General features: G+C 36.3%; 8 protein-coding genes across 8 annotated transcripts; 5 read left to right on the plus strand and 3 right to left on the minus strand. All coding sequences in view use genetic code 12, as the record gives it.

The window, feature by feature from the left end:
* Positions 1–1,422: 1,422 nt before the first annotated feature.
* PVL30_005427 (uncharacterized protein) lies at positions 1,423–2,337 on the plus strand (the record flags this gene model as incomplete). Its single annotated transcript, XM_001523835.2, has 1 exon — positions 1,423–2,337. One exon carries the CDS (start codon positions 1,423–1,425, stop codon positions 2,335–2,337), a length of 915 nt encoding a protein of 304 aa, XP_001523885.2.
* A 755-nt stretch (positions 2,338–3,092) lies between these two features.
* On the plus strand, positions 3,093–3,707 carry PVL30_005428 (uncharacterized protein; the record flags this gene model as incomplete). Its single annotated transcript, XM_001523836.1, has 1 exon — positions 3,093–3,707. One exon carries the CDS (start codon positions 3,093–3,095, stop codon positions 3,705–3,707), a length of 615 nt encoding a protein of 204 aa, XP_001523886.1.
* Positions 3,708–4,221: 514 nt separating this feature from the next.
* On the minus strand, positions 4,222–4,683 carry PVL30_005429 (uncharacterized protein; the record flags this gene model as incomplete). Its single annotated transcript, XM_001523837.1, has 1 exon — positions 4,222–4,683. One exon carries the CDS (start codon positions 4,681–4,683, stop codon positions 4,222–4,224), a length of 462 nt encoding a protein of 153 aa, XP_001523887.1.
* Positions 4,684–7,017: 2,334 nt separating this feature from the next.
* Positions 7,018–10,191, plus strand: PVL30_005430 (uncharacterized protein; the record flags this gene model as incomplete). The annotated part of the gene is made up of 1 exon (XM_001523838.1): positions 7,018–10,191. The coding sequence occupies one exon, from the start codon at positions 7,018–7,020 to the stop codon at positions 10,189–10,191; it is 3,174 nt and encodes a 1,057-aa protein (XP_001523888.2).
* Positions 10,192–11,430: 1,239 nt separating this feature from the next.
* Positions 11,431–12,207, plus strand: CTR1 (copper transport protein ctr1; the record flags this gene model as incomplete). The annotated part of the gene is made up of 1 exon (XM_001523839.1): positions 11,431–12,207. The coding sequence occupies one exon, from the start codon at positions 11,431–11,433 to the stop codon at positions 12,205–12,207; it is 777 nt and encodes a 258-aa protein (XP_001523889.2).
* A 279-nt stretch (positions 12,208–12,486) lies between these two features.
* Positions 12,487–15,942, minus strand: SEC8 (exocyst subunit; the record flags this gene model as incomplete). Its single annotated transcript, XM_001523840.1, has 1 exon — positions 12,487–15,942. The coding sequence occupies one exon, from the start codon at positions 15,940–15,942 to the stop codon at positions 12,487–12,489; it is 3,456 nt and encodes a 1,151-aa protein (XP_001523890.2).
* A 749-nt stretch (positions 15,943–16,691) lies between these two features.
* On the plus strand, positions 16,692–19,760 carry EME1 (crossover junction endonuclease eme1; the record flags this gene model as incomplete). The annotated part of the gene is made up of 1 exon (XM_001523841.2): positions 16,692–19,760. The coding sequence occupies one exon, from the start codon at positions 16,692–16,694 to the stop codon at positions 19,758–19,760; it is 3,069 nt and encodes a 1,022-aa protein (XP_001523891.2).
* Positions 19,761–20,063: 303 nt separating this feature from the next.
* FES1_2 (hsp70 nucleotide exchange factor fes1) lies at positions 20,064–20,912 on the minus strand (the record flags this gene model as incomplete). Its single annotated transcript, XM_001523842.1, has 1 exon — positions 20,064–20,912. One exon carries the CDS (start codon positions 20,910–20,912, stop codon positions 20,064–20,066), a length of 849 nt encoding a protein of 282 aa, XP_001523892.1.
* Between the last annotated feature and the right edge of the window lie 483 nt (positions 20,913–21,395).

Consider the following 21,395-nt stretch of genomic DNA (forward strand, 5'->3'; position numbering starts at 1 on the left):
TTTACACTAACCATCTTGATATAGACTTTTTAGTTAAACATTTCGGATATTGATTATGGGTGTATATATAAATATATATTAAGAAAATTTTATTTCAAACTATTATTTTCACTAGCGGCCAGAGTATATAATGGGTCCTCTTTCATCCTTAATTCTTCTTTTCTTTGTTTTTGCAAACACTTCAAGGGTATGTAGTAATAAATTGAGTTTTGCAGATATCTACAAATCTTGTATCCCTTTCCTCAACTGAAATGGAAAGTTAAAATGTTTACGCCACTTTTCTATATCTCCTTTCCCCTTTCTCCTTTCTATTTCTTATTTTTTTTTGTCTTTATTATTATTATTATTATTATTATTATTTTTTTTGACGCGTGTTGTATGTTTTTATTTTGCATTATGGAATTCGAGATTTATTACACCGGGCTTTTTGTGTTCAGATGGAGAGAAACCATCAGGGGGGGGGAGGGTAGATCAATCTATACTTACTTAACTTCCATAACTTTGACTACCACCCGTTTTTACCTTTTCATGTCATTGATAAACATTGACCACCAAGGCTGATTAATGCTTTTGTTATTAATACAAAAAAAGCACCATATTGTATTGCGAAAGAAGAGTCAATTGTATATTCCATCCCAGCTTATTGAACTTCTTGACGCGTCCGTTCATCATTTTACGACACCACAATACATAAATAAATACATACACACATATACACATACACACACACACGCGCGCGCGTGCGGTTTTCAAATTTCAATCAATCTACTTTGAATCTGTTTTGTTTTTCATTTTTTATTTTCATTATTCTTGCGCTCTTAAATTTTCCATTTATTTCGTACCACTACAGGATATACCCCACCACGCATATATTGTAGACAAACACAACAATCACGTCGATGTAGGTGGACATTACCCATATATACACCTTGTTGAGTGAGTTAGTGAGTTGATGAGTGAGTGAGAGGGATTATTGGGAAAAAAAAGAAGGAGAGACATAAACAAAGATAAGGACACAAATTTGCATAAAATTTCAGGTTGTTTACCATGTTCACTATGTTTGCTATCTATTAGTTTCAATTAAACACATTGGGAGATTAAGGCTCAGATTTTTCTTTTTTTTTTTTTGTGGTATACTTGTTTTTGAGATATTCAATAAGTTCATGATGACATGCATTCTATATATACAATTGCGTTGTATCTTTTCGAATTAGACATGTTTTGATCTTCTTGAAGAAGAAGAAAAAGAGAAGTAAAAAGAAAAAGAAGAAGCAGAAACTTTCAATTGAGTTGATTCTACATCAAAATCCATTCATTACAGGAGATCATAGCTTTGACACCGTCTTTAACGTCTAGATCTTTACTTACATTATACTGCTATTGTCACTAACAACCATGTCGTCGCTTACAACACTAAAAACAATGACAACTACGGCAATAGTAGCAAATGTCAAAAGAGCTACCAGCAGTGATGATATGCCTACACTTACATCGGGTCTGTCAGAGACTAGTCTCGATATAACAACAATTCCTTCTAGAGCTTCCAACCCATATATCCACGAATCAACACTACCAACAGGCCTAGTATTTATCATTGTTGGGTGCATACTCGGAATGATGCTAATTGGAATTGTATTGTACCGTATTACAACATACTTTATTTTCTCATCCAAGGCACGACGAGAAAAGGAGATGTACTTTGCAAATGGACTATTCCCACACCATTATCATGATAATGGCAGCAGTGTAGGTGGTTTTGGTGGTAGTGGTTTTTTTTCCAATACACCAAGTCGAGCTGGTGGCACGCCATCGCATTACTCCATGCTCAACACTTCAACAGCATCTCTCTCCACCGATTCTTCAACAAGTCGTACGGGCCAAGGAAGAGCTTACAGAAACAATATTACGAGCGATAAATACGCACAACGCCAATCGATGTTTGTTAATCCAAGCTTGAACATCAAACAATTGGATATGCTGTTGGATCATCCAAGCGATACAGCAAGCACTTTGGCTCTCGGTAGTCATGCGGGAATGTATAAACAACAGAACAATTCTTCAGTAGGATCATTGATTTTATTAAAGAATCAAACTGCAAGTGGAGCTGCAAGAGATGGAAGTGTTAGCGAGTTCAGTAATAGGCCAAAAATGACAATCAATATGTCGGGCGAGTCAAGTACAATCGATACTGCATCGAGTCAAGGGAGTATGCTGGGTCTGAAAATGATGAATTTGGAAAAGTTGAATACCAGTTCTCAAAGTGCAGTGAGAGCGCCTAGCTTGTATCTTGAAGATTTGCTAAACGAAAAAGAAAAGGGAGACGATAACCAGCTGTAAACCATTTTAATTATTTATTCTTTTATATATTTATTTGATTTAATTTCTTGCTTCTCCTTTTTTCTTTTTGCTTTAAAATTTTTTAAGTTCTTTGATGGGCAATTATATAAAGAAATATTTATAGAGTTTGCATAAAGGAAAAAAAAACTGAAATAACTTGACTATTGAGCACTTTTTTGGTTGCAAAGATGAATTGAAGAAAAGTTGTAGAAAAGATGTTTGCTTAAGCGTTAGATATTTATATTTATTTTGCTCGACGTTCATGGCCGACTCCGGCACAGGTCACGTGATAATTATCATGATTTTTGATATCTGTTTCTTTTTTCTTCTCTCTATTTTTCATTGAACAAATTTTGCTCTCCACACCACAATCAACCACTCGGCTTAGCTAATAATAATAAAAAAAATTAAGGAGAAAAAGTGGGGAAGAGAAGCGAAAAGGTAAAGGAGAAGGAGTGAGAGAGTGGGTGGAGTAGAGCAACGCTACCATATAGCAATTTTAGAAAGAATCATGGAATTCAACGTTACTTTAATTGATTATGGTCGGAAGAAAGGATCATTACATTTTCCTTTACATCCTCTCTTCAATCAATCTTCAAAAATCTCTTCTTTAATAAAATATAAGAAAAAAAAAATAAATACAACAGAAATCACAGATAAAGAAATTTCGACTATCATCTTCAAAGTTAAATTATATCTACAAGTATTTCAAGACATAATAATAAATATAATATAGTATAACTCACCATCCACAAATGTTCAAACAATCAATTAAATCTGTATCTTCAAAGCAAATACGCTTTTCAGCAGCTACAAGGTCCCTTCATTGTACTAGGGTTGTTTTGGCAAAAGGAGACTCTTCCACAATTGATTCGTATAGACTTCCATCGCAAACATCAATCAATGAATGGGAGTTCAAATACGATTTCATCCCCAAGACTACTCCAAAGGTGCCACCAGTTACCAAAGAGGCTGTGAAACAAGACATTGCTCAAGAAAAGGCGAAATCTATTGAACGTGAGATGTTTGCCAAGGAGAGTAACTCATCGATTAAAGTTGAAGCAAATGATGCACGCGTAGTCCACGGGGGTGAAGCTGTTGATTCAGTGCATGAATTGAATGAGGATAGAGGTAATGCTCAACCAATTGACTCCAGTATTGGCAATCCAAAAGTTAAAGGTTCAAAGCCAAAGAAGGCTGCAAATCATGACAAGTATGTTCAGTCTTCAATTAATCCAAACATTAACAATGCCGATGTCGTTAACTTGGGTGGTCAGGCTATTGACCACAAGACTGAATCGGTGGATAAGCAAACTCCCGTGGTTCACGATATCGAGCACGACAATTTGCACCATCAAGGAAGGAAATGATTTGGATGAATGTTTGACAGTGTTTAGCTAGCGATGAGAAGAAGGAACAAAGTTAAAAACTTTTGGAAGAAAGGAGAGAGAGAGATTGATAAAAAAGATTGTTTGTGTATGTGTGTATATTTGCTGGGGGAGGGGAATTAAATCTATTGGGCCTATTTACAAACCCTTTATTCCTACCCCAGCTTTCATTTTTTTACAACATCAAACGATGTACTAGCTGTTACTCGTGTCTTCAATTTATCTACACATTATAGACTTTTTGACATTTTATACACTGTTTGTCGATTAATATATATATATTTTGTTTTTTAATTTTTTTTTTTTATGATTATTATCTTTATAAATTAAAAGTTTTTCTATAAACATGCAGAAGTCCATTTCGTGGACCTGAAAACACACAAACAGATTCAATCTCTGCTTCTGCTTTTACTGGCTCTTTTCTTTTCTCTTTTCTTTTCAGTTAATTTTTTTTTCTACTTATTTCTTTTGTAGACTATTTCATCTTTATCCAAACCTAGTATTGCCTAGCAGCTTCTTGACAAGCTTTCAACTGCTGCAAGTAGAAACCACAAGTTTGCATGTTTCCATCATTCTCTTCAAGACATCTGGTAAAGTTTCTAGCGTCAACATCGCAATGTCTAGCTTGTTCTTGGTTTTGGAATGAATTTTGTTGTTGGTAAGCAGCAACATCTTGTTGAGCTGGAGCTGGAGCTGGTGCAGGTTCCGATCTACCGCCACCAAACATTCCGGTAATACCAGCACCCAAGGTGTGACCAATGGTTGATCCAACAGCTACACCGGCTGCAGTAGAGGCCATCTGGCCGAACAAACCAGGACCTTGAGACGCAGTTTGTGGTTGAGCTGGGTGTGCTGATGGGTATGAAGGAGGTGCTTGGTGCTGTTGTGGGTATGTAGCAGTGTGAGCTGATCTGGTTTGTTGTCTTGGAGCTGGAGCTGATCTTCTTTGTCTAGGCATCTTGAATTTATAGAGTTTGTTTTCTTGTTGTGGGTGTACTATGAAATGTTTAAGTTATCTGAAAAACAAATGGTTGTAAATCAAGTTTTGATGCTTTTGTTCTGTTTCTTTATATAAAGAAATTTTTTTATTTTTTTTTTCTCTCTTTTTCCTTTCTCCTTTTTGTATTTTACTATTTTTTTTTTCACTACTATTATCATCTTGGTTGTTGTGTTTAGTGGCGAGAACGTGCTAGAACTCACCACCCGAAACCAGCCCGGGTCGTGCGTGACTAGACAAGGTGGCACCGTTTTCCCGAACCTTATATACTTTGACAATATACTACATCAACGAAACGCCACTCAAAAAGTGAGGGTGAAGGTAAAAAAATTAACAACAACAACAACAACAATTATTTAGCTTTTACAAATTTGGAAAAACATGATGGTTTTGTTTTACAAAGTGTCACTTTTTTTCGCTTTGTTTTGTTCTACGTTTGACATTCCAATTATAAATTCTTGTTGTTGAGGAAAGAGACGGCAGCGAAGAAAGGGTGAAGGTGAGGACTATTTTTTCTCACTCTTTTTTTTTTTATTATTTACTTTCTTTCTTCCGAAGGGATTTAAGATTGGAACCGGTAGCTCTACAACGGAGTTTTGGTTACCAAGGTTTTTTCTTTTATCCGACACTTGTCCCGCCTCCGTAAATTAATTTGAAGTTTCTTGCCACCTTCTATAAGTAACTGACTGGTACTGTCTATAAGATTAGTATTGATTCAAAGACAGGATGCTAAAGATCATGGCTTTAGCTTTATGGTCAAGAAATAATTAGTGGAAAATTGTTCAAACTGTCATCTATAGCATTATTGGTTTATTATTCCCGGAGCATACTCTAGTTTAGTTTTACTTTTTGACTATATACCACCCCTTTCTTTTTTTTTTTTCTAATTGATAATGACCTTAAAATACTTTGGTAGACAATTCAGATCACCGAGTACTTATCTCAATTTGTCCAACTAAGTTGATTAGAACTTAAATTGACGTTTTTTTTTGTTTTATTTTTGTTTTTGTTTTTTTTTTAAAACTTTTCTGTATTATCTTCAAGTTTAGTTCTATTTTGTCACTGTATATATCGTCACACACACACACACACACAAAAAAAAAAAACAAAACAAAACAAGAAAACGAAACCTGGGGTAAGAATATTTGAATTTAAAAGTACACTCCAATTCAACACAGAAAACATAATAACTTGGTCTCGCCAATTATATGAAATAGATTTACATTTAGTCAGCAACCGGAACGAAAACAATTGTAAAGCACATAACATGCTACTATACATATATATATATATATTTATATATATACCTTCTGAGAAGGACAAGTGTTTAAACAGTATTCTTTTCTAGACTCTAGTAAGTTACCCCATTGATTGGCCATTTACTAAAGTCAAATTTAGAACCAGAAACAAAAAAAAGAATAAGCAATACATTGAATGAATAAACAAAGAAGATACCTTCTTTCTCAATGTCAATCAGCAATTACTGTTCTACTTTCAAATTTTTTTTGCATTTTTTTTCTCTTCTTTTACAAAACTTTTCATATTCACTACTTGTTTTGGCATTATAAGGGCTGCTTAGACGTTGTTTCCCCTACATAGAATGATTCAATTGTAAATTTGAAAGGAGGAAAAACAACTAGAACTAGAACTACAACCACAATTACAACTACAGCAGCACTACTGGTCTAGAATTGGTAAACAGTTGCTCCCCAATTTTTTTTTTCTCTTCTTTACTCAATTTTTTTTTTTTTATTCTTTTTCCTCAAAGCAACTCTTTGCTTCTATTGTCATATAAGGCTACATTGCTCCTTTCGTCTTTTTTAACTAAATGACTGTATCATCATTTGGCTTCTATGATAAATTGACTAGAAGCTTTAACCATTTATTCATTCTCATTTTACCAGAAATTTATTGTTTCTTGACGTAGATGTTGTTTTCGTATACTCAATTAGTTCATTCCCTCTTTTTCCTTTTTTTTTTGTTTTTCTGTGGGGGGAAGTCGATATTTCGTTGGCAACTTTAAAAAATCCTTTGAACTGAATTTCTTCTTTTTTTCTTTTCGTTATCGCTCGATATATCTTATTCTGGTTAATTACCCGCTGAACACATTGATAATTCTCATAGTTTGTTGAGATAAATTCAACAACGAATCCCTCTGAAACTCTCCCTCACATCCCCTTCAAAAAAAGAGTAACAATATACATATATATCTCAGTTACTATTTACCAATTACTTTAGCCACCTCTATTACCCACTAACAATCAGAGACATAGGACTAGACATCAATTGTACGAAATGGATTTTGAAGAACGTTTAGAAACTCAAGAGAGATCAGATTCACCATCACTAGTTGGATCATCAATTCGATCAGCCGACGATTCTCCACACAGAAATTACATTCACCCTGAGAAATACCAATCCTCGAAGTCCAACAAATCAGGATCCAAATTGGGAACCAAGTCGAAATCCAAATCCAAAGGTAAGCACAGTAAATTGAATCCTGCTATCACCGCATCCTTGGATGATTTGATCAACGAAGGTGCATTATTAGGGTCAGAAGAAGATTTTAAGAAATTCTTGGATGATGATGGAAGTGTTAAGACAGATGCAAAGTATGTTGAGCAAGATCAAGAACAAGAGCAAAAGCAAGACAAGCAACTCAAGAAAAAAGAATCCTATGACAAGGAAGATGAAATCAAACAGGCGTTGGAAAGCGATAAGCCTTTGAGAAAGAAGAGCGTGAAATCCAATCAGCCAAAAGACGAGGATAAACCACAGCAACCCAAGTTGGACTTGTCCGAGTTTAAGCCTGCACCAGTAGGTGCAGATGTTGGAGTTACACATGCCGATGCAAAAGCTTCATTTTACAAACAAGAAGATTATTCTACTCCAAACTTATCTGAATACCAATTGGAGCAGGAAATTAAGGATTATGACGATTTGATAAACCACGTGAAATCACATGAGCTTGACAAATTGCCTCGTGATTCATCGTATTCAAGTCAAAATGAGAATGCTACTTTTGCTTCAACTGGTGCTTCAGCTCCTTTGCATTCAACTCTGACATCTCAAATGTCTGCCGCTCAAAAGCAAAGAATGGAGGGAAACTTGCACACACCGACATTTTATACAGATAGAGAGAGATCAAGATCAAGATCGGCTAATCCAAGAACCAGAGCTAAAGACCGCTCCTCATCCAGGTCTTCCTCAAATGCGAAAACGTCATCCAGTAGACATTTGGCAAGAGGTGATTCATACAAAAATACTCATAGTGACGAGCCTTCCAAGTACGAATTACCCCCAGATTTTGAGGCAAGAGAACATCAAGTGAAGGAATCTGCTAAAGAAAGTGATAATGACGATGGTACCGATGGTAACGATAATAATAATAATGAGGAGGAGGATGACGAGGATGATAGAAGAACTAGATTTGCAAGACCCACTATGGGTGAATCAATTGCTGCTGCAGAAGCTAAAAAAAAGGCTGCAGAAGAGAAGCTGAATCCAGCTTTTGTTTCCGAAACCGAGTCTAACCCCGTCACAAGAGATCCATCATTGGTGACTACTGGTGATTATACGAATTTTGAGGTTGATTCACCAGCGCCAAGATTGCGCGAAAATGAATATTTGGGTTCTGCAAGATCAGCTTCGTCAACAAATTATTTGAGATCGATATCTAGATCGAGATCAAGAGCTAGACCACTTAATAATGCTCCAGATGAAAAGAATGATGCAAATACGGATACCTTAATTGAAGAAGGAGCACTTGTGACCGATGATCCGTATGCGTCTATTGATCAACTTGATACAATGGTTAAGAATGTTTTGCACGGTGGTGATGCTACGGGTGCTAATTTTTTGCCGTTGACTGAAGAAACTGACAAAGAATTGGAGGAGAATACAAAAGTTGCTGGTGATACAAAAGAGGCTAGCGATAAAGAAAAAGTTGTTGACAATAAAGAGCAAGATGTCAAGAAAGAAGCTACTCAGAAAACAAAACTGTCTGGTGAGGAGTTTAGTTCACATGAAAGTGGATCAAAGGATCAGGAAAATGATTCACAGGAGGGCAAATCTGTTGATGAAGCGGTTAAGAATAATGTCTATGAAGAAGAGATAGAGAAAGATATACAACATGCTAAGCAACATTCAAATGAGAAGGATGATGCAAATACAGACACTTTGGAAAAAGAAGGTGCTTTAATAAGTGACGATCCACTTGAAAAAGTTGAAGAGGCCGAGTTGGGAAGCAAAGGTTTAGTAACAGAGCCAGAGGAATCAAAAGACGCCAAAGACAAAGAAGAAGAAGAAGAAGAGGAAAAGGGAGGAGAAGAAAAGGAAGCAAAGAATGAGGCAACGGATATTTCAAACAAGAGTTTATATGTTTCGCATACAGACAAGGATGATTCTGAAACAAAAGAAGAAGGTTCAGTTGCAGATAAATCAGCACCTCTTTTGGGAGCTTCCCCGGATGTTGATGGTCCTGAAGAGTTGAAGGAAATTGAACAAGAAGAGGAAAAAGAAAAAGAAAATGAAAACGAGAAAAGCAAAGCAAAGGCGATAAACGAAGATACACAAGGCCTCGCATCAGATTCCAATGAGAAAGATGATGCAAATGTAGATGAATTGAGAAAAGAAGGTGCTTTGGTTAGTGATGACCCACTTGAAAAATCAGAAGAGGCCGAGTTGGCAAAAAAAGATGTCGTGACTGAACCTAAGGAGCTGAAGCATGAAGTGAAAGATGACTTGAAAAGCGATCTCGGCAAAGGTTCAGATGCTTTACCTGACAAAAGAGAAGAAGGATTAGTTGCAGATAAATCAGCGCCTCTCTTGGGAGCATCTGCTGATGTTGATGGGCCTCAAGAGTTGGAGGAACTTGAAGAAGAAGAGAAGGAAGGCGAAAAAGATAATGAAGCCGTCAAAGAGGAGGTTTATGAAGGAGAATTGCCAGCTGATGAGAAAGCAGAATTGGAATCTGCTGAAAAGAATGCAAAAGCAAAAGCAGAAACTAAAGCAGAAACTAAAACAGAAGCAGAAACTAAAACAGAACCTAAAGCTGAAGCAGAACCTAAAACTGAGGCATCAATCGCAAAAGAAGATAATGAAAAAGCTGGGGAGGATAAAGAAGTCAACGAAGATGATGCTGATTTAGATGATTTGGATGTGTCGCCTGAGGAGCTTCGTAAACATCTCGAGTCACTTCCAGTTTACATTTTTACGTCTCTTGCAGGTGGGATGCAAATTATGCATAAGACCAATAGATTGGCTACAATTTTGCAAGCGAATGGTGTAAAGTTTGAATATAGGGACTTGGGCACAGATGAAGAAGCGAAGAAGATTTGGAGAAGATATGCACAGGGAAAGACTTTACCTGGAGTTGTTCGTGGTGATGATGTTATTGGAAATTGGCAAGAGATTGATGAAGCTAATGAAGAGTATAAGTTGAGAGAGTTGCTTTATGAGACTTTATAGTATAGAGGAAGCAACAACAACCACAAATGTGTATTGGATGAAAATATTGAAATACTCTGTGCTTCTTATTTGATTTCTTTTGCTTGTACATTTTTTTTTTCCTTTTTGCAATAACTTTCTTTCCTTAATAAATTGAGAATGAAAATACAAGCTACAAATGTTAAAGTGGAAATTGCTCATCATTATATGAGTCCACTCTCAATCATTCAGCCTATTTTGGTCTCACTATCTCCATGTCCCAATTTTTTATTCGTTATGCTCTTTTTCTTTTTTTTAATATATACTTATATATATATATATAATTTATTTGTCTCGTTTTGTATCTTTGCCTTTCTTTATCATTTATTATCATGTGCAAGCCGTGTATGTACTTTTCTTGCTTCTCTTGATAGATCTCCTACACTTTATCGTAATCAGGTTATATTCCTTTAGAGTCCTTTTCTTTTTTTTTTTCTTTTCACGTTAATTTTGACAATTGTAATCGAGAAGACCCTTTTGCGATAACACGGAGGGCTACACTTTCCTTATTGGGTAATAAATATTTTGCGCAAAATTAGCCCTATATATTATATAGCGCCGCATCTATAACTGTTTCTGGTATAGGCTAAACTGCTCACTCTATCTCAGTTTTTTCTTTTTTTCTTTTTTTCTTTTTTCTTTCTTTTTTTGTCAACCTTTACTATTATCAAGGCTGCAAAAGAAACACAAAAAAGAAAAAGAGTTAAGGAAAGAGAAAGAGAAAGAGGAAGCGCTAAAGAGTTGGCCAAGGTCCCACCAAAAAAAGAACAGGCTATAAGAATAGCGCAGATTGTTGCATTACCAGACAATAAGAGAAGAGAGAGAGAAAGAGTATCAACTGATGTTATTGATTGTGTAGTTTGAATTAAAATTTAGAAAATAAAAAAATTAAAATTAAAAAAAAGGAAAGGAGGCCTACTTCAAACATCTAGACATCTACAAAGGACAAGTGAGCAAATAACCCACATTCCAAATCAGACACCAACTATCTTGCTCGATCTTTTTTTTTATCAACTGAGTATTCATCACATACACATATATACATATACACCCCATTGTTGATATAAATATATATATATCTCCCCTTCAGGCTTCTTTTTTTTTTCAATTTTTGGATACAATAGATCTTATTTTACAACCAACACTTTACTATATACAAACCCAACTTATATAGCATACCGGAAAGTATCTGCTCCACAACATATACAAAAACATCATACAATGGATTTCGTAAAAAGACACATGGATATGGCAGCCTCGTCATCAATGGATATGTCGCATATGGCATCATCCACCATGGACATGGCAATGGAGACAGGAATGAATATGGCTAGCTCCAACTCTTCTTCTTCTTCCTCCCTGTCGTCAATGAACATGGGCTCACACAAGATGGGAATGCACATGTGGTTCACCACCGAGTTTAAGGACTATCCCGTTTTGTTCAAGACATTGACTGCATCCACAAAGGGAGAAGCGTTTGGTATATTTGTGCTCTTGTTTTTTGCTGCTTTCTTTTCAAGACTATTGGAGTTTGTTAGAAACTACTTGGAGGAAGTTGTATGGAATAATGACACATACACCGAGTACGAGGCTGGAATAGCTAACCACGCAGCAAGAGTCTCGATGGAACCAACCAGATCATGTGCAGATGACTCAATTGACAAGGACTCAGGCATACAGGAGAATATTGCACATCCACAGAATGTAAGTGGTGATAATGGTAATGGTAATGGTAATGGTAATGGTGCTGTTCACAACAACAACAGCAACAATGGTATCAGTATGGCAAGCAAACTAGTAAGAGACGCAATCAGATTGGCTTTATGTATTGTTCCTGATTTGTTTGGATACACCTTGATGTTGGCAGCTATGACCTATACGCTCACTTATTTCTTTGCCGTGGTTATTGGCTCCGGTGTGGGAAGATTTGTTAGTGAACGTTTGAGCGAAAACTTTAGAATCAAGCGTAAAATCCCCGCTAGAGGATGTGTCTGCTAATTTGATGAATTAAAAAAAAAAATCCACAGAGCAAAGAAAAGAAAAGAAAAGAAAAGAAAAGAAACTTGTATATAGAATACAAACTAATAATAAAGAATGGCATTACGATTATGATAAACAGTTTACCGTAAAAGAAACGTAAAAAAAAAGGAATTAGGAAGTAACCTTGAATTTGAATGGTCTATCTATTCTAGTTCTATGATAAAATAATTCTATTACTCACATAAATCTATCTCATCCTCCTAAATTTTCTTTTTTTTTGTCCTTTAGACTCCTAACTCATTTCAACACTTCATCAATCTTTTTGATCAACTCATTGTACTTTCCTTTATTAAACAGCGAGCCATTACCATCAGCTAATTTCTCACTATAAATCAATCTAGCAAGATTATAATACTGCTCCTTGGTAAGCTTGTCACCATTCTGCTTGATTCGATTCAACATACTAAATTCATTGAGGGCAAACATTTCAAAATACACTAGTGATTTATTGAAATCAATTGTAGCAGGATTAGATGACAAACTCCTCAATGTTTGTTGCAAAGTTGAAATATTCAACAAGATGCGTTTAACACCATTGGTATTAATCTTCTTCACCGTTGATGAGCGTTGGATAATCAAGTCGTTCAAAAATTGACTAAACCCAATAAAAACACTCTCCTTCTCATCACTATCGCCATCCAGTTCCCCATAATCATCATCATTATCATATTTTAATGCTCTAGTAAGTTTATTATCAATGGCAAATATCTCTTGGTTCAACAGAACAATATACGGGTCAGCATCACCCGGCTCCGTCGTTGGAACCCATTCCATAACATTGTATGAAAGACTCACATAGTAGATAGCCTTGCTTCGCAACTCATAACGCAATGCCAAAACAGTATGGTCTCTAATAGCTTTAAATGTATGAACGATTCTATCAAACTCGATATTTTTATCCAGATTTAGCGCAAGGTATATATTGTTCTTTGTGATATCACTGGTGTCGGCTGTAAAATTTATTACAGGACGCCCACTCTCCAAGAACGACCAATTATAGCGCAATTTCTCAACAACCGAGATATCCACCTCGCGGTTTTGCTCATCATCAAATATATTGTAATTTGATTCCTTTTTAATTAAATGGATCCATGATAAAACCCACGTCGAGGTAAGAAGAAGATGAACAACTTGTGTCAACGAGTCATTATCCAACAAGTCATCCTTAACAACAGCTACATCCTTTGTTTCTGCTAAAATCACCCTATTTTCAGCATCAACAAGCAAAGGTAATTTCTCAGAAGCTTGTTGCTCCTCATGCTGTTGCTGTTGCTGATGTTTCTGTTGTTCTCGCAAAATCAAGATATCACCACTAAACTCGGAGAGCGTATGTAAATTCATCCATTTACTAATTCGCAGCACGGGTCGATTCAATTGTCCCTCATTACTGGCCAAAAGATCTTGAAATAATTTTCCATACTCAGTAGCAAAACTTTGTAATGTCTTCAACACCAAGTTCGAAATTTCTTCCCTATACGTCAAGGAAGTATTCAAAATCAAACAAAGCTCCAAGAAAAGCTTTTTGAAATTATACGCATTTTCGTAAATCACAAGGTTCGAGTCAAGCTTGCTCACGCTATTCTTTCCCAACTGTTTTAATTGAGAATCCCTATTCAATGAAATCAAGTCAAGTTTCAAACCAGACGGTTCAGTAGCACCGGTATACACATCTTTAGCGTATGATCCACCAACTTGCTCACCAAAAACCAACTCAATTGCATCTTCAAAGTAGGACAAAAATGAACTCTTCATAAAAGTATTGAAAAATTGATATGCATCTTGCTTACCAACACTTTTCGTACTTTTCGGCTCAGTAAAGTTGGCAAATAATCTATGCGAACCATCAATGAAGATTAAAAAAGGTTCAAGTATAATCCTCATGTTGAACAAATTTTTAGGCACAAGAACTTCAAGTTGATCATTAAATGCCTCGTCTTCAAAATAAGGAGTCTTCATTTCAAGTGCATCTTTATCGTCTTCATCCTCAAGATGGAATCCCGGGAAAATTTCAGTTAGAGAACTAGCTAGTTCTTGTGCTGATTTTGTGGTGCTCCAGTCTACATTTTCAAATTTAAACAACTTGTTCTTCATGCTCTGCTGCTTAATTGCCGCAGTAGAACTAGCAACAGAAGTTGGTAATATAGATGATGAAGTTGCTGCTCCCGCTGCTGTTGTTGTTGTTGTTGTTGTTGCTGATGTCGATGTTTTAGCATTCTTCTGATCTAGTAATGGTAAATGTGTTCCCAAGCTGTAAGCCTCCTCGTTGTATATATAACTCATAATCAAATTCTCAATTTCAGACTTTGTAATGTTCCAAATGTACAGCAATTCATTTGATGGTGCTATGTTTGTTGCGTTTGGCGAGATCGTAGAAGCAGGTTTTCCATTAAGCAAGGCACATACTTCGTTAACAACTTTATGCTTTTGGAATGTGATTAAACATTTGACAATTATTGATCCAAATAGTTCCAGCAATATAACCACGGAAGAATCATTGAAATTGTTTCCTGTCATAACATCAAACAAGCTATCTTTTTCAACATAGTGCAGATTTTTCATCAACTTTGACAATGCATGGCCATTCTTGGACTTGACTTCTTCAGTAGTTCTATTTATCAACCCTTGTAATTCCAGTTGATTGCTTTGAACCAAAGTTGCTACAACCTGATCTAATCTTCCTAATTTTGATGCTGTGAGTAAAAGCTTGTAAATATAGTGGTAAGATTCACTATTTGGATTCAGTGTTGTTTGTAACAATACTTTGTAATTCACTGCACCTTCTTCTCCAGTGCTAAAGATGTGCAAGTCAAGCAATTGTTCAAATAAAAATTTTCTTACTGGCTCGGTCAAATAATCCACCACCTCTGAAATATCAAAGTTAGCCGAGTTGTAAACATATTGCTCCAAATTTTCCAGCTTCAACAATGTGATAAATGAAGCCATCTGTGGACTTTTTGATGTAATCAACGTTTGCCATATTGACTCTCCATTTTTCGTTATAGACCGGTCATTCTTTGAGTATATCTCGCTTTGCAATTCATCAACAATCATATCATGCAATTTGTTTGATTGTTCCTCAAGATATATTTTTACTTCAGCCAATGCAGGCAACGACCACAAGCTATATCGTTCAGCTGTTTTGTAAGCATTGGAAATGACGTTGTAGATCTCATGAATCTTTTTCTCTGCTATAAGTTGGTCAATTTCGTCTGGGACATTATTTAATAGCTTGATTGCATCTAGTATTTCAATCATTTCTTCATACCTCGCCGAACTTTGAGCCAATTCGGCCAAAAGCGAGCTTCGATCAGACACCTCTTTCTTAGACAGCTCCAAAAACTCTTTAATTTCTTTTGAATCTTGTTTCGATTGGTTTAATGAAGATAACAACATATGGTATGAGCCTATACTATTACTAAACAACTCATAATGCTCATCAACTACATGTCTTAAAACGCCCTCAGTTCTTCTTTTAAATCCGCTAAACTCTTTCAACCTGTGGGCCAATCCGACTGATGTATCATCGAGAAATGCCACTGCAACTTCAATGGGGTTGGCATTGCTTTGTAATATTTGTGGCCAGTCGTATTTGATTTCATTGTGAATCATTTTTAAATCGGAGATAGCATCCTCTTTGCCCTTCTGTAGATGCTCCGGTACGGGCATTACATATGAAAGTCGTCTTGGTGCCATAACTGTAGTAATTGGTGCAATGATGTCAGAGTCTGTTGTTGTTTTTGATGGAGATGGTGGTGGTCGTGGTGGTATTTGTTCAAGAAACCCTTGTTGCGTAAAAATGTCTAGTCTAGTGTGTTTTGTGGGACTAAGATCAAGTTTATACGAGGTGCCCGAAAATAATTATAACTAGGAAATGGTAGCCGCCGAGGTAGGGAGGAGGAGGAGGAGGAGGAGGAGGAAAGATAATGTAACGAAAAAGAGACTAGTCTTTAAAGAATGTTATTACAGTAATAAGAGTTGATCTTCACAATTTCGGTAATATAACAAACGTCAGATAAAATCCCACAACCTCACCAGTAATAAGATCACTAGTTCATTACTTTTATTTTTTTATGGGCGGTGTATTTTTTTCTTCTTTTTCGAAATGCACAATTGAATTGAAAAGTAGAATCAAAAAGCTGCACTAGAAAGTAACTACGCGCTATAAAGAGTAAACAAAACAGACGTGCCTTTTTACAGAATACGAAATTTCATACAGACTTTCAACCAAAGCAAGTTTATTTTTTTTTTATTTTTTTCATTTAGAGATGGATGAGGAATCTCTTTTTAAAGAAAATCAACTGCTTGAGTATGAAAAACTCAACCTGGTGGAGCAACAAAAGTATGATTCCCATGAGATGCTATTGAGTAAAACGCAATATGATCATAACAACAACAACAACAATAACAAACTGCGACAGTCACACAATAACTCTCAACATTCCATGCTGCAGCAGTTGTCAAGCCCGCCTATGTCCTCGAGTCCCATGGAGATGTCCCATGGAAAGTTATGTCAACATGAACAACAACACAATCAACATAATCAACATGCTCATCACGGTATTCACTCGAGTTCTGTTTATAATCACAATGGGACAATAGTTTCAGGAGCTAGAAAAGAAAATTGGAATTCTCAATTGCATCGTGGTAAAGAAAGAACTCAGCTGCTTTTCCTTTCACTGCTGTGCTCTTCAAGTTCAAGTTCAAGTTCAAGTTCAAGTTCAAGTTCAAGTTCAGCACCGCCTTCGCCGTCTCCATTAATCGAAAAACAACTTATAAATCCAATTGGCTCGGCTTCACTGCCAAGCCGACCGAGAATGAAACTCTCAGTGACCGATGTTGAAAACTCTTTGGATGAGAGTATTGAATCTCAGGGTAGTATAGATAAGGCTGAGCTATTTGGCTTCAATTCTAGTGTGTTTCTGGAACCGAATGATGAAAATGAGCAATCACGACGACTAGGGCAATCCAAAAAAACGACCGATTTGAAAAGTATAGAGCAAACTGTGGTAAACACGTCACCAAAAGCTTTATGTTCTAGAATACGAGCTTCACAATTGGATACTCGGACAATTTGTTCAGAGCATGAAATCATCGAGATATCAGATCTGAGCGACGGAGAGCGAGATAGAGCTCATCATAATAATTTAGCAGTTGTAGGAGCTTGTGGTTTGACTTCTTCAATTGCTGATCTTCCTCATACTAAAAACGTTGCAGCATCAAGAGCTCTTTTATCTAAACCACTAACTGATTCGCAGATACTCAATACGAAACCACAAGCGTTGATTGCACTGCAAGATCCTTCAGTTATCATAATAGACAGTGAAGATGAAGAAACTGAAAACATGTCAATAAATAATGCCACTAACCAGAAAATTAGTAACAACAACAACAACAACAATAATAATAATGCCAATAACGACAATGATAATTCAATACTTCCAGCTTCATCGCCAATCCATACCAGAGTGGTTAGTACTAACTTTGGTCAAGACTCTGATTCAATCTTGGATTCGTCATTTTCATTTCTGAATTCAAATCCTATGGCAAATCCAACTCGTGTGCAAAAAATTGATTCCGACGTTAATTATAGCAATATTGAAAATGATGATGGGAATCACAATGATGGTAGTAACAATGACGATAATAATAAAAATAATAATGATGATGATGATGTCGACAATGGTGATGAATTTGGTAATTTAATACGCACAAACTTTTCGAAACCCATTTCGGATCCATTAAGGATTTTCAAAAATGACACAAGTAATGCGTCGACTTTAAAGACGGGCTCTTCCACATTGAGCAACAATATGGTACAGAGAGGTGTTTCAATGGAAGTACTGTCAGCGCTGTATACATCAATTACAAAAAACGCAAATACCAGTAGTCATCCACTTCCAGCCATGCCATCATTTATAAAGTGGCTAAGTTCTGATGAAGCCGAAGGAAGCGATAGTCCAATAAAAGTTGTTTCCATGGCGCCTCAAACTACAAATAATCAGGATAATGGTCAGCAAAACAGAAACAATGAAAGAGACAGAATTGCGAGGGCAGCGCGAGCTTTTGCTAGTCGTTCTTCAGCTAGTTTCAGATCAGCCTCAGAATTGTCAGGTAGTGATTTTTACAATAAAAGTCCGTCTAGACAAGACAAACCAGAGAGGTCAAAAAGGCAAGAAAGACCCGAAAGGCCAGTGTTTACTAGCTCAACACGAGATACTCCAAAACTTGTACAAAGGTCAAAGACCGATGTCGACGTGATTCCAAGCTTTATCGACACGAGTATTTTTAACTTGCCACCTCACCATTTTACATCCGAAACTGTTCAGCTTCCTGCAAAAAGATCAAATACTGCACCAGATACCAATTCAAATAGGGCGAAAAATAAGGCCAAGCGCGCAAAGACAGACTCGTACATATCAGATTTGCCAAAGATTAATAATTTTCTGTACTCCGCCAAGGAGTTGCAGGAAGTCAACAAAGTTAACCGCAAAAAGGAAGAATTACATGCTGAGATGGAAATACATATTGGCTCGAAACCATTTGAACTACTCAACGAATACAAAGAGGAGTTTAATCTGTCAATTTTCCAGTGGAAAAACAACAATTATTCAAATGGTGTTGTTTCAAGCTCCAACTCTAACAGCAATACCAATTCCAACGCTGATTTGGACTCTAATTTACTGATAATATTTTGGAAACGCAGGGTGAGAGCAGAGTACATTCTGGAGAAAGATTTTTTTATACCATGTTTACCCAAGAAAGTTACTCAGCGAACATTTGTGATATACCTTTTGGCTCACGATTTCATTACCAAGCTCCAGAACAAGACATTGCAAAGCGACCTCACCAAGGCTCGTGACTTTATTTTGGCGAAATGTGGCATTTCTGAATTGAAGAAAGGTTATCATGTAATTCTTATGGTGGAAGGGTACGATCAGCTCGTGGGAAAGATTAAAGCTCATAGACAAAGATTATTTAAATCACAGGTGCTACTGAGCAGTGGAGGAACGGGACAACAACAGCGACTGCCCAATAAGAACAGTCCTTCTAAAAAGCGCAAGGCAGATGAAACATTAGCTTCGTACCCGGATCCCATTGATATTGAAAAGATGTTGAATCAATTCCAGTTGGATTGGCAAGTAAACATATTCGCGGTACGTTCTCGAGAAGAGAGCGTTAACTGGCTTAATGTATTTACCTATACTATAGCGTCGTCACTTTATGATAAGTATGAGAGAAACGAGCAATTGGCCAACCTTGGCAATGTGCGCTCTGGAAGCGATGCAAAAACCACATTTTTACAATCAATGCAACAGTTTACAAGGATGACACAATCGAAAGCAGAAATCTTGTACTTGTCACACAAATCCATGCATCTGGTTTATTCAAAGTTAAAGGCAGAAGCAACTTTGGGCAAAGATGCCATAGGAAACAATATCGTTCCGCCTACAGTAGACAATGCGATGTTCAACTTTTTCACATCAGATGATCCTGATAAGGCAATAACATAGTAAATAACCAGGCCAAAAAAAAAAATCAAACACATACAAAAATATAAGTATAACTATATTTACAAAAGACATTTTTTTAAATTAACATTGAAAAATCATTCTAATTTAAGCTAGAATACACAAACAGACATTTGATGCAAAACAACTATCTTGAACAGAAAAAAGATAATAAACAAGGCGAAGGTGAAAAAAAAAACATGAGGGGAATGAGGGGGATGAAGGGGGGGGGGGGGGGTAAAGCTGTGTTTAAAGTTTAAAGTTAAAGTGAAAGCGCAAGATTGAATCGACAAGGAGTCAATGTAACTATTTACTAGTCTGTTTGGCACCGTTTAAATCGTCAATATTGAGTTTGTCGCTTAAACCCTCAACGACCTGAATTCCTCTATCTACCTCATACTTTTCCTCTGCAGTGTAGTCGTACTTTATGCGATTCAATTCTGAAATTATGTTCAAGGATTTGTCAACCAAATTAGTGTTTGCATCCAAATTTAAGACGGAGGCAAGGTAGTGTACCAATTTAATCTCTTTGAATTTCTGCTCCAATTGTGTACTTAAACCATTACTCAATGCTGATGAGACTATCGACAATACTCGTATATTGTATTTTGAATCTTTATTGTCAAAGTCTAACAACTTCCACCCATTCAATTTATCGAATTTATCGTATCCTGCTCTATAATTCCTGATAAATGAAGAAATTGCGTATAATGCCTTGAGTTGCAACTCTTTGCTCTTTGTGGTTTCTGCCACATTGATCAACACTTCCAATCCTTTGGTCTGGTCAAAATCTTCTTGTGACTTAGGATTGTTTTGCACTGCTGTGCCAATGATTCCACAAACCAAAACCCTCAACTCATCGGGCACATCATCGTTGAGCAAGTCAACTATCTTTCCCCAAAGTTTCAAATTTCCGATATTGTTTGCATTGTCCAAGTTTTCAATCAACATTTCAAAGTTGTCCAAGGCGATTTCCTTGTCTTCGAGACTAACCTCTGGGTTGGTGGCAACTAAAATGCTCTCCTTCATCAATGCTGTTTCATCTGGACCCCCAAACAATTGATTTAATGCCTTTTGATCAGGTGCTCCAATCTTTTCGAGTGCATCTTTATCGCCTGCTTGTTGCGCAATTGACCAATGTAATAGTTTTTCCATGTTAAAATTATTTAAGTTGTGACTAAAAATGGGATGAATGAGTAATGTATTATAGCATTCAACGAGAACTGAGAGGAAAAAGAAAAAGAAAAAGAAAAAGAAAAAGAAAAAGAGGAAACTTTTTAAGTTGATAAAGTGGGAATGGAAACAGTATATATGGCAAACAGAATACCTGGTGTTTTAAATTTGGAATATATATATATATATACAAAAGGGAATAGAATGGTAAAGATGCTTCTAAAACTTGATTGTTTGCTTAGATTCTAGGATGTTCCGCTATGTTCTATACACAATCAAGAAATGTTGCAGAAGAGAAGCGAGAGTGATGATGTCGCAAAGTAGCGTGTCTCAAAACTTGGATCTCTATTTCTGCGACAACGTAGACTTTTGTTCCTGCACAATGGTATTAGTTGGATAAAATAAAAAAACAAAAAAAAAATACACAAATGAAAAATTATCGACACCCAAGTAAAAAGGAAGGAC

This window comes from Lodderomyces elongisporus, chromosome 8 (assembly GCF_030384665.1).
Source record: "Lodderomyces elongisporus chromosome 8, complete sequence".
NCBI classification, from domain to species: Eukaryota; Fungi; Ascomycota; class Pichiomycetes; order Serinales; family Debaryomycetaceae; genus Lodderomyces; species Lodderomyces elongisporus.